Source organism: Vipera berus, assembly GCF_964194415.1.
Source record: "Vipera berus genome assembly, chromosome: 7".
In the NCBI taxonomy this organism is placed as follows: Eukaryota; Metazoa; Chordata; class Lepidosauria; order Squamata; family Viperidae; genus Vipera; species Vipera berus.
This window is the reverse complement of record NC_138209.1, coordinates 59,800,018-59,812,665: the sequence shown is the minus strand read 5'-3', so window position 1 is coordinate 59,812,665 and position 12,648 is coordinate 59,800,018. Positions and strand designations below refer to the sequence as shown.

At 42.7% G+C, this 12,648-nt stretch overlaps 1 protein-coding gene across 2 annotated transcripts in view; it reads left to right on the top strand.

Annotated features, from left to right (window-relative positions):
* Window positions 1-12,648, top strand: part of OTOP1 (otopetrin 1) — a gene marked incomplete at its 3' end in the record, with an annotated part of 39,927 nt that overhangs the window by 21,607 nt on the left and 5,672 nt on the right. Inside the window, exons 1-2 of one of the 2 annotated variants that reach the window (XR_014027036.1) lie at window positions 370-501; window positions 637-1,072. Coding sequence is in view for 1 of the 2 variants with exons in the window: in XM_081332122.1 (XP_081188248.1) it covers window positions 371-501 (131 nt within the window). Of the gene's footprint in view, window positions 1-369; window positions 502-636; window positions 1,073-12,648 lie in introns of those variants that run through there. The other variant, XM_081332122.1, reaches the window with a different exon arrangement.

Genomic DNA, 12,648 nt, shown 5'->3' with positions numbered 1-12,648 from the left:
AAACTCTCTCCACACAGCTCCCCCTGATGTAAAGTGGGGCAGGTTGCTCATCAGTGCTGGTTCTTCTCTCTCTGTTGGAACAGAGGGTGATCTAAGACTTCTCCTATTCTAGAAGCACAAAGAGTGGCTGCTGCCTCAGAGTGACAGAAGACGTCCCCCCATTACTGATGAAGGTGTTGGACTCTAGACACCAGCTCAACATACTTTCCCCAACCTGTTCTTTCAGCGGAATGCATTTGTGGGGTAGAGCAATGTTGGTATAGTGTGTTTACTTAGGTACATAAAAACATGTAGTGTTGTTGTATCATCAAGATTTCACACTGGAAAATTATGTCTATAATATAACGTGTTCACACTGTTTATTTTTTAGGTTTGGAGTAATTCACTCAGTGTTCACAAATTTGCTTTTGTGGACAAATGGCATATTAGCTGAATCAAAGCATCAACTTAATGAACACAAGGAAAGGTTAATTACTCTTGGATTTGGAAACATATCAATAGGTGAGAAATGATTTTAGTAAATTTGGAAAGTATTTCTATCCAGTATCTTAACTGTGCTATAACTAGGAATTTTAGAAAATAGGCTGAAATTGAAGCATTGCACTTGATACCTTAATTGTGTCCTTTCTTTCTTAGTTGTTTCCTAGAACTATACAACAGCCAACTCTGCAGAAGATGAAGAAACAGTGTTGAATAATTTGGGGGTCATATTTTGCATGGTGTTGAAGAACCATTTCTACTCCACTCTTAAACCGTTGAAAAAGAAAAAAATCTTAAATTTCTATTGCTACTTTTTGATGCCAAGGTTACTGACACTTGGCACTGAACAAATTCCCAGTCACCTGCTTACCCTTAATTTTTTTGATAGTAAACATTTTGCAGCTACATTTTAGCAGCCTGACCCGGATGTGCTGGGCAGATACAATCTGGGAGCTGGAGATTTATTTGCAGGTTCACAATGCTGTTGGATTCATAGTTTTAGATATCCAGTTCCTTGCTTCTGATATTGGTTCCTGGTATTTGCTCTTTATATTGTCCAGTGGGAATCCATTGTATGTATACAATAAAAAGAAACTGATTGAATAGAGTGGGACTTATTCCTAGAAAATGGTGGAGAAAAATGTAGCCATCATCTTTGACACATAGGTTCTACACTAAATTAATTTTACTAAGCATGTCAAGTGTGTACTTCTGTATTTTACACTTAAACTATTAGGATATAACAGAATAACAGAGTTGGAAGGGACCTTGGAGGTCTTCTAGTACAAGCCCCTGCTCAAGCATGTCAGACAAAAGGTTGTCCAATTTTTTCTTAAAACCTCCAGTGTCGGAGCACCTATAACTTCTGGAGGCAAATACCGTAGTTCTAAGTGTCAGGAAATTTCTCCTTTATTCTAGGTTGGTTCTCTCCTTGATTAATTTTCATCCACTGCTTTTTGTCCTGCCTTCAGGAGCTTTGGAGAATAGGTTATGTTGTGTACTGGGTTCGTTGCACAGGAATGAAGACGAGGCGAGTGAGCTCAGCAAAGATCATGGTTTATTGCTTGCAGGATCTGAACTAGAGAACAGGGCTGCAGATACAGCAATTTATACCCTGGCCCCTAGGCGGTGGCCAATAGGTTTGAAGCAACCTATTGCCGGCTAGGGGCAACCAATAGCAGCGCTGGAGATGGGCTGTCTGAGATGCTGGGAGCCATTAGCTAGCTCCCTGCTCCAGCAGCCTACCAGCCGTTACCATGTGGTGTTAACAAGCAAGCCCAATACATTACACCCCTCCCCCCTTAGAACGAACAACATTATAGCAACAATAGTAAGTAATTACAGCAATACACTTTACAAAGACTTAACACTGGTGTGAATAGGTTCCACTTAGCAGCACAATAAAGTACTTACAACATTATAGCTTTATTATTTCAGAACAAAATCTTGCAGATAAGCAGGAGGTTTGCGTGGCCTTGTGGAATGTGTTGTGATTCAGCGTCAGCCTGTGGTTTCGGCAGCTGAATCGGACAATTCTGAGGAGGAGGAGGAGGAGGGGTTTGGAGAGCCTTTGGTTGCAGATGCATCGCAGAGCTCTCAGCCAGGCCCCTCCTGTCTTGTTCCTCCTCAGACCCAGCTGTGTGAGCCTGAAAGATTAGATGAAGACGATCCTCAGCTGGCTTTGTTCAAGGATGCTCAAAGCAGGAGGCAGACAAGCAGAAGTGAACAAAGGAAAGCAATGAGGCACCTCGGGAGGAGGCAAAGAGAAGCCACGCCCTGAGACTGTTGTTTAAAAGGGGAATGTGTGGGAGGTGCTGGTTGCTGAAGGCAACTGTTTGCAGAGCTTCTGATATAGTCTCAGTCTGTATTTGTTTTACTCTGTTTTGAACTGTTTTGTTTAGTTTTTGTAAATAAATTTGGTTGGCTTAATTCCAGCCTCTTGAATATAACAAAGGGGTTGTCCCTGACATTTCTGCAGGGCCGGTTGTAGGCTGGAACAGAACAGAATGCCTGGGGGACCCAGGCACGTCCTGGCCTACCAGCTTGCCCACCAGGCTGAGTAGACCAGTGTCTCTTAGTTCAAGTGATTCAGAGTGGCTCGGTGCTCTCTGGCTGGCCTTTCCAGGATGGCCCACTCCAGAGTCAGTTTGTTGCACAGCGGCTGAAGCCATCGGGTTGGGTTTCTCCGTCAGGGGACCCATGTTGCACGTCCGGGCTCCCCTCCTCTACAGCCAACTCCTTGTTACTTGGGCTGTGTGAGCCTTCAGAGCCTATGCATGGGCCAGCTTGGCTGCCGGTTTGTGGACCTTGGTAAGGATTTGTGACGAAGTCCTCACTTTGTGGCCATTCTGGGAAACGCTTCCTAAGCTGATCAATGTGGTGCCGTACAACTTGCCCGCCCTCCAGCCCCACTTCGGAAGAGAGGGGGCCTGATGTTTTAGTAATTTTTCAAGGCACCCACAAATTTCCATGCCCATAGTCCCTGGCCCACACCTCATCGCCCACTTGCAGCCCCCTTGGGGGTTTTGGGCATGAAGCTTCTGCTGCCACCCTATCTGGATGCAACCTGTCCAGTTTTGTGATCAGTTGCCTCCCCCACCGCAGCTCTGCTGGGCTTTTCCCTGTAGCTGTGCAGGGCGTGGAATGCTGGCAAAATAAAAAATCTGCCAATCTGTGATGCCAGTCCCCAGTCACTATATGCTCCAGTGACTCTTTTGTGGTCCGGACCATGCATTCGGCTTGACCATTAGAAGAAGGGTGAAATGGGGCTGACGTTGCCTGCCTGATGAGGTTTGCTCTCAGGAATGCCTGAAATTCTGCCGCTGTAAATTGGGTTCCATTGTCGGATACTATGATGTGTGGCAAAGAGTTTCCTAAGCACCTGGATGGTCCTAGCAGTAGTCATGTTAGCAACTGGAATTACTTCAAGCCATTTAGAGTGGCTGTCGATCACTATAAGGAAGAGCTGTCCCTGAAAGGGCCCAGCGAAGTCTATGTGAATTCTAGACCAGGGAGTGTGAGTCTCCCCCCACCTGTGAACTGGAGTGTGCGGCATTTCAGGCCTTGATTGTTGGCATGTGTAACATCCATGCACCTGGGCTTCAATGGCCTTGTCTAAACCTGGCCACCATAAGTAGCTTCTAGCCAAAGCTTTCATATGGACAATACCTGGATGACCTTCATGCAGTGATTGTAAGACCCTGTCTCTTAGTGAGGTGGGGACTATGACCCTGTTCCCCCATAGGATGCAACCCTTGTGAGCTGATAGCTTGTGTCTTCTAGTAAAATAACTCTGAAATTCAGGGCCTAGGTTTTTATCCAGCCACCCTATGTGCACCCAAAAAAGTACTCTACTTAGTGTCTTATCAGCTGCTGTTTCTGCAGCTATGTCCCCTGCATGGAGGGGAAACTCTGGCAAGTCCTGAATGGACAATATGTGGGCCACTGTGGCCAGATCTGGTTCGATTTGTGGCAGTGGAAGCCTACTCAGCCCATCTGCATGGCCCATTTCTTTGCCGGGTTTGTGAATCAGCTTCTAGGGGATAATATATGGGGTGTCTGTTTGTCTGTGGTGAATAACCCCAGTAGCGGTTTGTGGTCTGTGAAGACCATGAAGTCCCTGCCATATAATAGTCATGGAATTTTTTAACTCCAACTACCATGGCCAACGCCTCTTTGTCAATTTGAGCATAGTTACGCTCAGCAGAAGACAATGTCCTCGAATAAAATGTAATGGGAACTTGGGTTCCATCTTTCTCTAAGTGAGTCAAAAGTGCACCCACCCCATATGGGGATGCGTCACATGTTAAGCAGACTGGTTTAGACTCCCTGAAATGAGTGATATTGGAACTGACCAACAGAAGTGCCTTCAGGTCCTGAAAACATTTTTCGTGAATGCTGGTCCACTTCCAAGAAGCTTTTTTATCTAAGAGCCTGTGAAGCGGCTCAGCCCCTGCGGCCTTGTTAGGAAGGAACGCGTGATAGAAGTTGAGGAGGCCCAAGAATGCTTGCAGCTCTCCTTTTGTTTTAGGGCTAGGTGCCATCTGAATGGCCTTCACTTTGGACTCAGCTGGGTGGATGCCATTAGCATCAATGCGAAACCCCAAAAATTCAGTTGAGGGAATTTTAATACTGCATTTGCTCTTTTTTAGTTTGAGGCCTGATTCCTGCAGCCTCTGCAGGATGGCTCTGACCCTCCTTGCTAGCACCTCTGTGGATTCTCCAGCAATAAGCACGTTGGGTCTAGTTTGAATGCTATTGGCAGGCCCGTGTAAGTTCCTAGGGCTGAATCAAATACATCTGCGAAGTCCTTGCAAACTGACACTAGGCTCGTAACTAGTGTCCGGTTGATACCGGTTACTTGGATGCCTAGTGCATCAAACCAATCGAGCCCATTTAGGCTCATTCTCTGGCCCCCTACTACGACAACATCCAAGTGCCCCGAAAACCCCTTAAATTTAACGGCCACGGTGGCTTCACCCTTGACTGCGACTTTTGCATTCTGAAAATCTGTTAAAAGTATGTCAGAGGGCCTCAGCTTGGCCCATCTTCTACTGCGACTGCACACAAAATTAAATGTGTCCAGAGAAATAATGGAAACGGCAGAGCCTCTGTCCAGCTCCATCTTACAGTGCACCCCTTGCAGCTCCACCTGAAGTCTATACTTGGGTTTAAGGTGGCGTCAGGCCCCGGTACGGCAAACACTTCTACAGCTTGAGCAAAACCCCACGCTGAACGGCCCCGGGGCCCTGGTACCTCTCCTGGTCGGATCTTCCGACTGGCGATTCGATGGCCGATCCCTCTGGCGACCTCTGCAAACTGATGCAATGTGGCCAGTATTTCCGCAAGCCTGGCATGTGGCTGTCCGGAACCTGCAGTCCAAGCGTTGGTGGCGGCTGCCACAACCTGGACATCTAGGCAAGAGATCTGCCTTGTAAGTAGTCGCTTGCTGCTGTGGAGCTGCTGGTAGGGTTGTCTGTGCAACTTGTCGACTTTGGCATCTTCTTTTGAGTCCTCGGTGAGTTCTGTGTCCTCGGGGTGGACGGCTTCTTCGCGTTGCATTGTTCTGGCAGGCCAGATCATTCAGACGGCTCCACCAGCAGCTTTGTCCATCATGACTTCATTCTGGGAATCTGCGAACAACAGGACCTCTCTGGCAAAAAGTCTCTGCTGCAGCTCTCAGTTGCGGAGGCCGCAGACGAGCCGGTCTCGAAGTCGCTCTTTGATGTCTGAAAATAGACAGAGGCATGCGGCCTGCCTCAAGGCCGCAATGTACTTGTATGTGGTCTCTCCCGGCTGCTGTATTCATTGTTCGAAGGTGTAGCGCCATGCAATCACCGATATCTTGGGTTGGAAATGTTCTCCAAGCTTTCTCTTCAGTTCGGCATAGTAGATGGATTCCAATGGTGTGGGCGCAAACAGGTTTTCGGCCAGATCGAACGTCACTGGGTCACACACACAAAGCAGCGTGGCAGCCTTCAGTCCGTCCTCTGCGACCTGGTTCACCCAAAGGTAGTTCTCGACCTGGGACAGGTATGAGGGCCACCCTTGCTTGATGTCGAATTCTCGCAGCCTTCCAACCTTGGGCATTCTGCTGGTCTTTGTGGCTGGATCTCAGCATCTTCGAATCCTGCCTCTCTGTTGCCCAGGGACTGGTCCTCTGAGCGCGTGGCTTAGCTAGCCAACCGTAGGGTGGGAATTTGCTTTTCCCGCCAGGTGAATGCTGCCTCTCCCCTAGTGACTTTCAGCTTTGACGGAGAAGCAGGATCCCACCTTCATTGCCAGTGTTGTATACTGGGTTTTTTGTGTAGGAATGAAGATGAGGCGAGTGAGTTCAGCAAAGATCATGGTTTATTGCTTGCAGGATCTGAACTAGAGAACAGGGCTCAGATGCAGCAATTTATACCCTGGCCCCTAGGCGACGGCCAATAGGTTTGAAGCAACCTATTGCCGCCTAGGGGCAACCAATAGCAGTGTTGGAGATGGGCTGTCTGAGATGCTGGGAGCCATTAGCTAACTCCCTGCTCCAGCAACCTACCAGCCATTACCACGTGGTGTTAACAAGCAAGCCCAATACATTACAGGTTAACCTCCTCTTCTTTGTGGCTGCCCCTTAGATATTGAAACTGCTATCATGACCCCCCTTTTTTCATTACATCAGACATACCAAATTCCTGCAGCCATTCCCCATGTTTTAGCCTCCAGTTCCCTAATCATCTTTGTTGCTCTTCTCTGCACTCTGCACTCTTTCCAGAGTCTCAACATTTTTTTATAACAAGGCAAACAAAACTGCAATATTCCAAATGTAGTCTTACCAATGCATTACAGAATGGTATTAATACTTCATGTGATCTTGATTCTATCTGTTAATGAAGCCTAGAACTGGGTTGCTTTTTTGGCAGCTGAAGAATACTGCTGGCTTATATTAAATGATTGTCCACTAGGACTTGAAGATCCCTCTTGCAGTTACTATTATTTAGCCAAGTACCACCTATTCTATCCCTTTTCATTTGGTTTTTCTTGCCTAAGTGTAAAATCTTATTTTTCTCACTATTGAATTTCATTCTGTTAGATAGGGCCTAGTGTTCAGTCGGTCAAGTTCCTTCTGTATTTTGAGCCTATCTTCTGGAATGTTGGCTGCCAGCTTGGTGTCTGCAAATTGGATGAATTCCACTTCTATCCCCTCATATAAATTACATTGATGAAGAGTACTGAGCCTAAGACAGAGCCTTAGGGCACCCCACTGCATACTCCCCTCCATGTAGATGCAGTTCCATTAATGACTACATGTTTAGTGCAGTTTGTCAGCCAGTTACAAATCCATCTGTTGGTGATGCTGTCTAGCCCATATTTTATCAAGTAGTAAGTTGTGATCTATTTTATCAAATACCTTACTGAAGTCCAAGTAAATTATATCCATAGAATATTGCTGGTCCACTAATTTTACTTTGTCAAAGAATGCAATAAGATTTGGGATAATCTGTTTTTTTTCAAAAAATCTATGTTGGCTTCTGGTTATAACTTTGTTTACCTCTAGGTGTTCACAGATTCATAGCTTGATTATCTTTTGCAGAATTTCCCCAAGTATTGACGTCAGGCTGATAGGCCTGTAGTTTCCTGGATATTTTTTTCCCCTTTTTGAAGATGGAAATTACATTAGCCCTTTTCCAGTCATTTGGTGGTTCCACGGTGCTCCAGCATCTTTGAAAGATATGATTCAGTGGTTCTGAAATCACATCTGTCAGTGCCTTCAGAATCTTGGGATATAATCCATCTGTTCCTGGTGATTTGAACTAATCTAGGATAAATAAGTGTTCTGTTACCTTTTTCTTGCTTATTTTGACTTGCATTCCCAAGCTGCATATTACAGGGTTTTGTTTTGTTTTTGGTTTTTTTTTTTTGATAGGTTGGACTGTTTTTTTCCTGGACTGTTTTTTCCCCTTTTGTATAAAGACAGATGCAAAAAATGAGTTAAGCAGTTTTGTTTTCTCCCTGCTCCTTGTCACCTTCTTGTTATGTTCTTTCATTAATGAACCAATCATTTCCTTTTCTTGTTTTTTACATGTTGAAAGAAACTTTTTTGTTGTTATTTTTTACCCAAGCCTTAGTTCATTTTGAGCCTTTCCTGACTATACATTTCTGCAGATTCAGACTGTTTCCTGATGTTCTGCTTTAGTTATGTGTCCATCTTTCCCATTTTATACTTTTTGTCTTTCAGTTTTAGAGTTATTTATGCAGCCATGCTAGTTTCTTTTGAGATTTTTCCTTTTCATTGGAAATGTGGTAGACTGGGCTTTTATAATCTCACTTTTCAAAGTTTCCCAAGCTCTTCTTAGGTTGTTTTCCCCTTGAGGATTCTCATCCATGGAATCCTTCTCAAGCTCTTTCTAAGTTTGTTGAAATCAGCTCTTAAAAATCTTTAATCTTGCCTTGAACTTTAGTTGTCATTATGAGTTTTACAGTATATATATTATATATTTCCTGATTTTGCTGATTGTGAAGGATTTGCTAGGTCTATGATGATCTTGCTAACCAGCTACCGTGCTAGGGCAGTGGTCCATAATCGAGCCAGCTTCATTGCCATGTGTAAAGCTGATGGAGGAGTGCTTTGACAGACATGGATTCCATTATATACTTCTTTCATTTTGGTTCCAGATTTGTAGGGGATGCAAACATTTTCAATTATTGTACCCTACATTTCATCTTTTTTTAGCACATAGCCTACTGGAATATTTGTTGTATTAAGAACTGTATAATACATTAGTATAATGGTTGTTTGGTACCACTTTAGTCATTTTCTATGACTTTCTCTATTTTATGGTCCTACCAGTACTTGCTTTCAGGCAAATGATATCTCCTGTAGATCTTCCAATTAGCCATTATTGCTACTTTGTCATGCTGCTGCTTGTAGTCAGTCTGTGCAAACGTCTTACAGCAGCTTACCAGTCTACCGTTTCTTCAGTTTCTTTGCATGGGGGGTGGCATTTACTGTCTTGCTGTCTTCTCAATTCTGTCTTTGTATGCATTTGTCCTTAAGGTTTGGTCTTGTGCAGCCAGAATTACTCCCTCGGTCCCTTTCTTCAATTTTCCTGCTCTTAGCCATTGCCAGGTCTTGTTGTTATCTGCTTTCCATGCTATTTGTCATGGTTCCGAGTCTCCAACTAATGAGACAGATCAAAGAACAGTCCAGCATTGTTTACTACATTGGATATTTTTGCTCTGACACTATTTTTTTTAATGTACTGGCCATGTAGTGCTTTGTCTTCCCATGCCTCCATTCTGTTTTCCATTTGGTCTTTCTTGTAGGCCAGTTTGTTCTCTCCAGTAGTCAGTAAGCCTTCCTGGTGTACTAACTTCAGTGCATCTTCTTCATTGTCTTTCAGATGTTCTTCCAAAACCATTTTTTCTTCTTCAACCATCTGATGTATTTACAACATTCCACACCCACCAATTTGCCTTGGTAGATAGAGTCTGTCAATGTCACTAGGAGGATGAAAGGCATGATTCATTGTCATTATTTTTCTTATCTTCCTATCCATTGCTTTTAGTTCTGCTTGAACCCAGTCCAGTACTCCAGCTGTGTATCTAATGACTGGAATTACCCAATATTGATTACCTTGCTGGTATTTCCTCCATTGATTTTGGACTTTAAGATCTTCTTCACACTATTTATTCACCTCTAATCTTTTTTTTTACTTCAGTAAGCTTGATATTATCAGCTTGAAGGGTACCCAAGTATTTGTAGTAATCATCTGCATCTAGACTCAATGTTATTTTCATGGGGCATCTTGATTCCTTCAGTTTTCACTATTTTTCCTTGTTTTATAGTGAGTGTGGCACATATATGGACAGTGTTGAGCAGCAATTCTACTTCAGATATTGTTTATCCATACAGCTTCAGATCATCCATGTAAAGGAGGTGGGATAGTCTGGCAAATGTTTTTGATGTTTGATAGCCATGGCCTTGGTTATTCACTATTGTTCACAGAAAAATCAATGTAATGATAAACAGTAGTAGCGAAAGTGAATCTTCTTGAAAGATTCCTTTATTGATATTAATCTCTCCCAGTCTATCACCATTGACTTGCAGCCATGTCTTTCATTGTGCCATTGGTCTTTGCATATCGCCTCTGATGTTTCTACTGACTCTTGTTATTTCTACACAATTTCACCTCCTTGCAGTATGTTCTTAAACTGCTTGGCAACAAGTGGGTATAGACTAGTCAGATGTTTCAACCAAAATCCATAGAATTTATCTTCATCTGAGGCTGACCAATTCTTGATCTTCTTTGTCCTTTTCTTAACTATTTCTCCTGTTATTGGAAATTCTTTCATTTCATCTTCTTTTTTATTCATATCTACCTTTTTCAACCAAGCTTGTTCTTCTTATATTTGTCTGGATTATCCTATATCTTCACTCCAAATCACACTTTTTTTCTTTGTCATATGCTCATGGATTCATTCCAGTCTCTCCATGGATGGATTCAGTGGTGGTGGGATTCAAATATGTGAACAACCGGTTCTCTGTGTGGATGCCACTTCCGGAAGTCCATTCTGAGCCTGGGCAACAAACAATTAGCTACCGGTTCTGCCGAACTGGTGCAAACTGGCTGAATCCCACCACTGGATGGATTGATAGAAATAGTTTCTGATTGGATTGAAATTGGAGATTCTGCCTATAATTTGCAATTCTAGCTTTGTATATGCTGATCTTTTTGGCTGTAGCTACTGTTTGCTGCTTTATCATTTCCAGTGCTTTCTTGATCTTCCTTGTTTCTAAGTGGTATTACTTGATAGTCTTGTTCTTCAGCTTATTTTCCTTCATTTGCTCTAGCTTACTTGTATTTGATCTCAGCTTGCTAATCCTATTTTTTTGCCTGTTCTTCCATTTTGGTGGTGCACTGTTTGGCTTTTTTTCTTCTTTTTGGATTTACATCCCAGGTATTCAGTTATTACTGCAGCTGTTCTGTACATTGGTTGATTTCTTGCAGTGAGCTGGTGCTTATATTTATTTGACATTTCACTATTAGCATCTTTTAATGCTTTTGCCAGCTGTTTCTTTGGAATAGGCTTCAAAGAAAGGCAACCTTCAATGCAGGTAACCTTATTCTGTTGTTTTTGTGCTGTTCTAGATGCTTAATTATTCAATTTTTTCAGTTTTTCTAGTTCTTTAGTTTGAGGGGTTTGTTCTTTCTGAGGCAGAGGAGAGAGTGCCTGGTTCTGTAGCTGTTCAGGTTTCCCCTACTGCCAACTCCCCCTGGTTTGCCTCTATAGTCTGACTTACTTCTGGCAAGGCCTTGGTTTCTTTGCCCTGGGCAGACCTTTGCAATTCTTCCAATTCTGCTTCTGTGAATACTTTATTTCATATTATAAATTGACATTGATCTGTTAGCGTCTGTTCTGTTATTTCTGATTCTAGATGTTAAAGTAGTTGAGGGATTATTCATTACCTTGAGGAATTATTGTTATTGCTTACAAATATTTATTATAAATATCTTTTTTATTCTATTAAATTCTTTTTAAAAATATGTACATAGACTCTGCTAACTAAAGGTAAATATGAAAATAAAAATAGATTAAAAAAAAGAATACCATTGCCATAGATGTATACTACAGGCCACCCAACCAAGTAGAAAAAAAATAGATGAACCTTTTACTAACCAGTTAACTAATGTCTGTAGAAAACACACTACATCAGTAACAGGAGAATTTAACTACCCTGACATCAACTAGGAGACAAACTCTGCATCAGGTGGGAGATCAAATAGGCTCCTGACAAACTTAGCTGACAACTTTCTCATCAAAAAGGTAGAGGAGGGAACTAGAGGGTCAGCTATATTGGACTTAATTCTTACTAACAGAGAAGAAATGATAGACGGGTTGAAGTTGCAGGAACTTTGGGGGAGAGTGGCTGTGTCATATTGGTATTCAATATAATGCAGGGAAAAACAATAGAACAAAATCAAACTAGGTTTTAGACCAGTGGTCCCCAACCTTTTTTGCAAACCAGGGACTGGCTTTGTGGAAGACAATTTTTCCATGGTGGTGGGGAAGTTTCATGCACTACCTAGATCCCGCACATGTGCAGATGCAGCTTCACTTGCTTGTGTGGCCTGGTTCCTAACTGATGATTTCAGCAAATGTAGAGAGAGCTTGGGGATGATCCTTGGGGAGGATTCCATGGATGAAAATCTTAAAGGGGAAAACAATTCAAGAAGCTTGGGAAATTCTGAGAAATGTGATTATAAAAGCACAATCCAGCAAAATACCACTAAAAAAGAAAAATAAGAAATCCAAGAAAAAACCCGCATGATTGCATAAAGAACTCTCAGATATACTGAAAGAAAAAAGGATAAGTATAAAAAAAATGGAAAGAGGGACACATAACTAACGCAGAATATCAGCATATATCCTGAATGTACAAAGATGAAGTCAGGAAAGCTAGGGCTCAGAATGAACTAAGACTTGCAACAAATGTCAAAAGCAATAAAAAAATGTTTCTTGCAACATGTAAAAACAAAAAAGTCAAGAAAAAAGTGGTTACCACTAATGGAGAAAGATGGCAAGGAAGTGACAGGCATCAGGGAGAAAGCAGAGCTGCTTAATTCATTCTTTGTATCTGTCTCCATGCAAAAGGAAAAAATAGCCCAACCTACCAAAATGTAACGT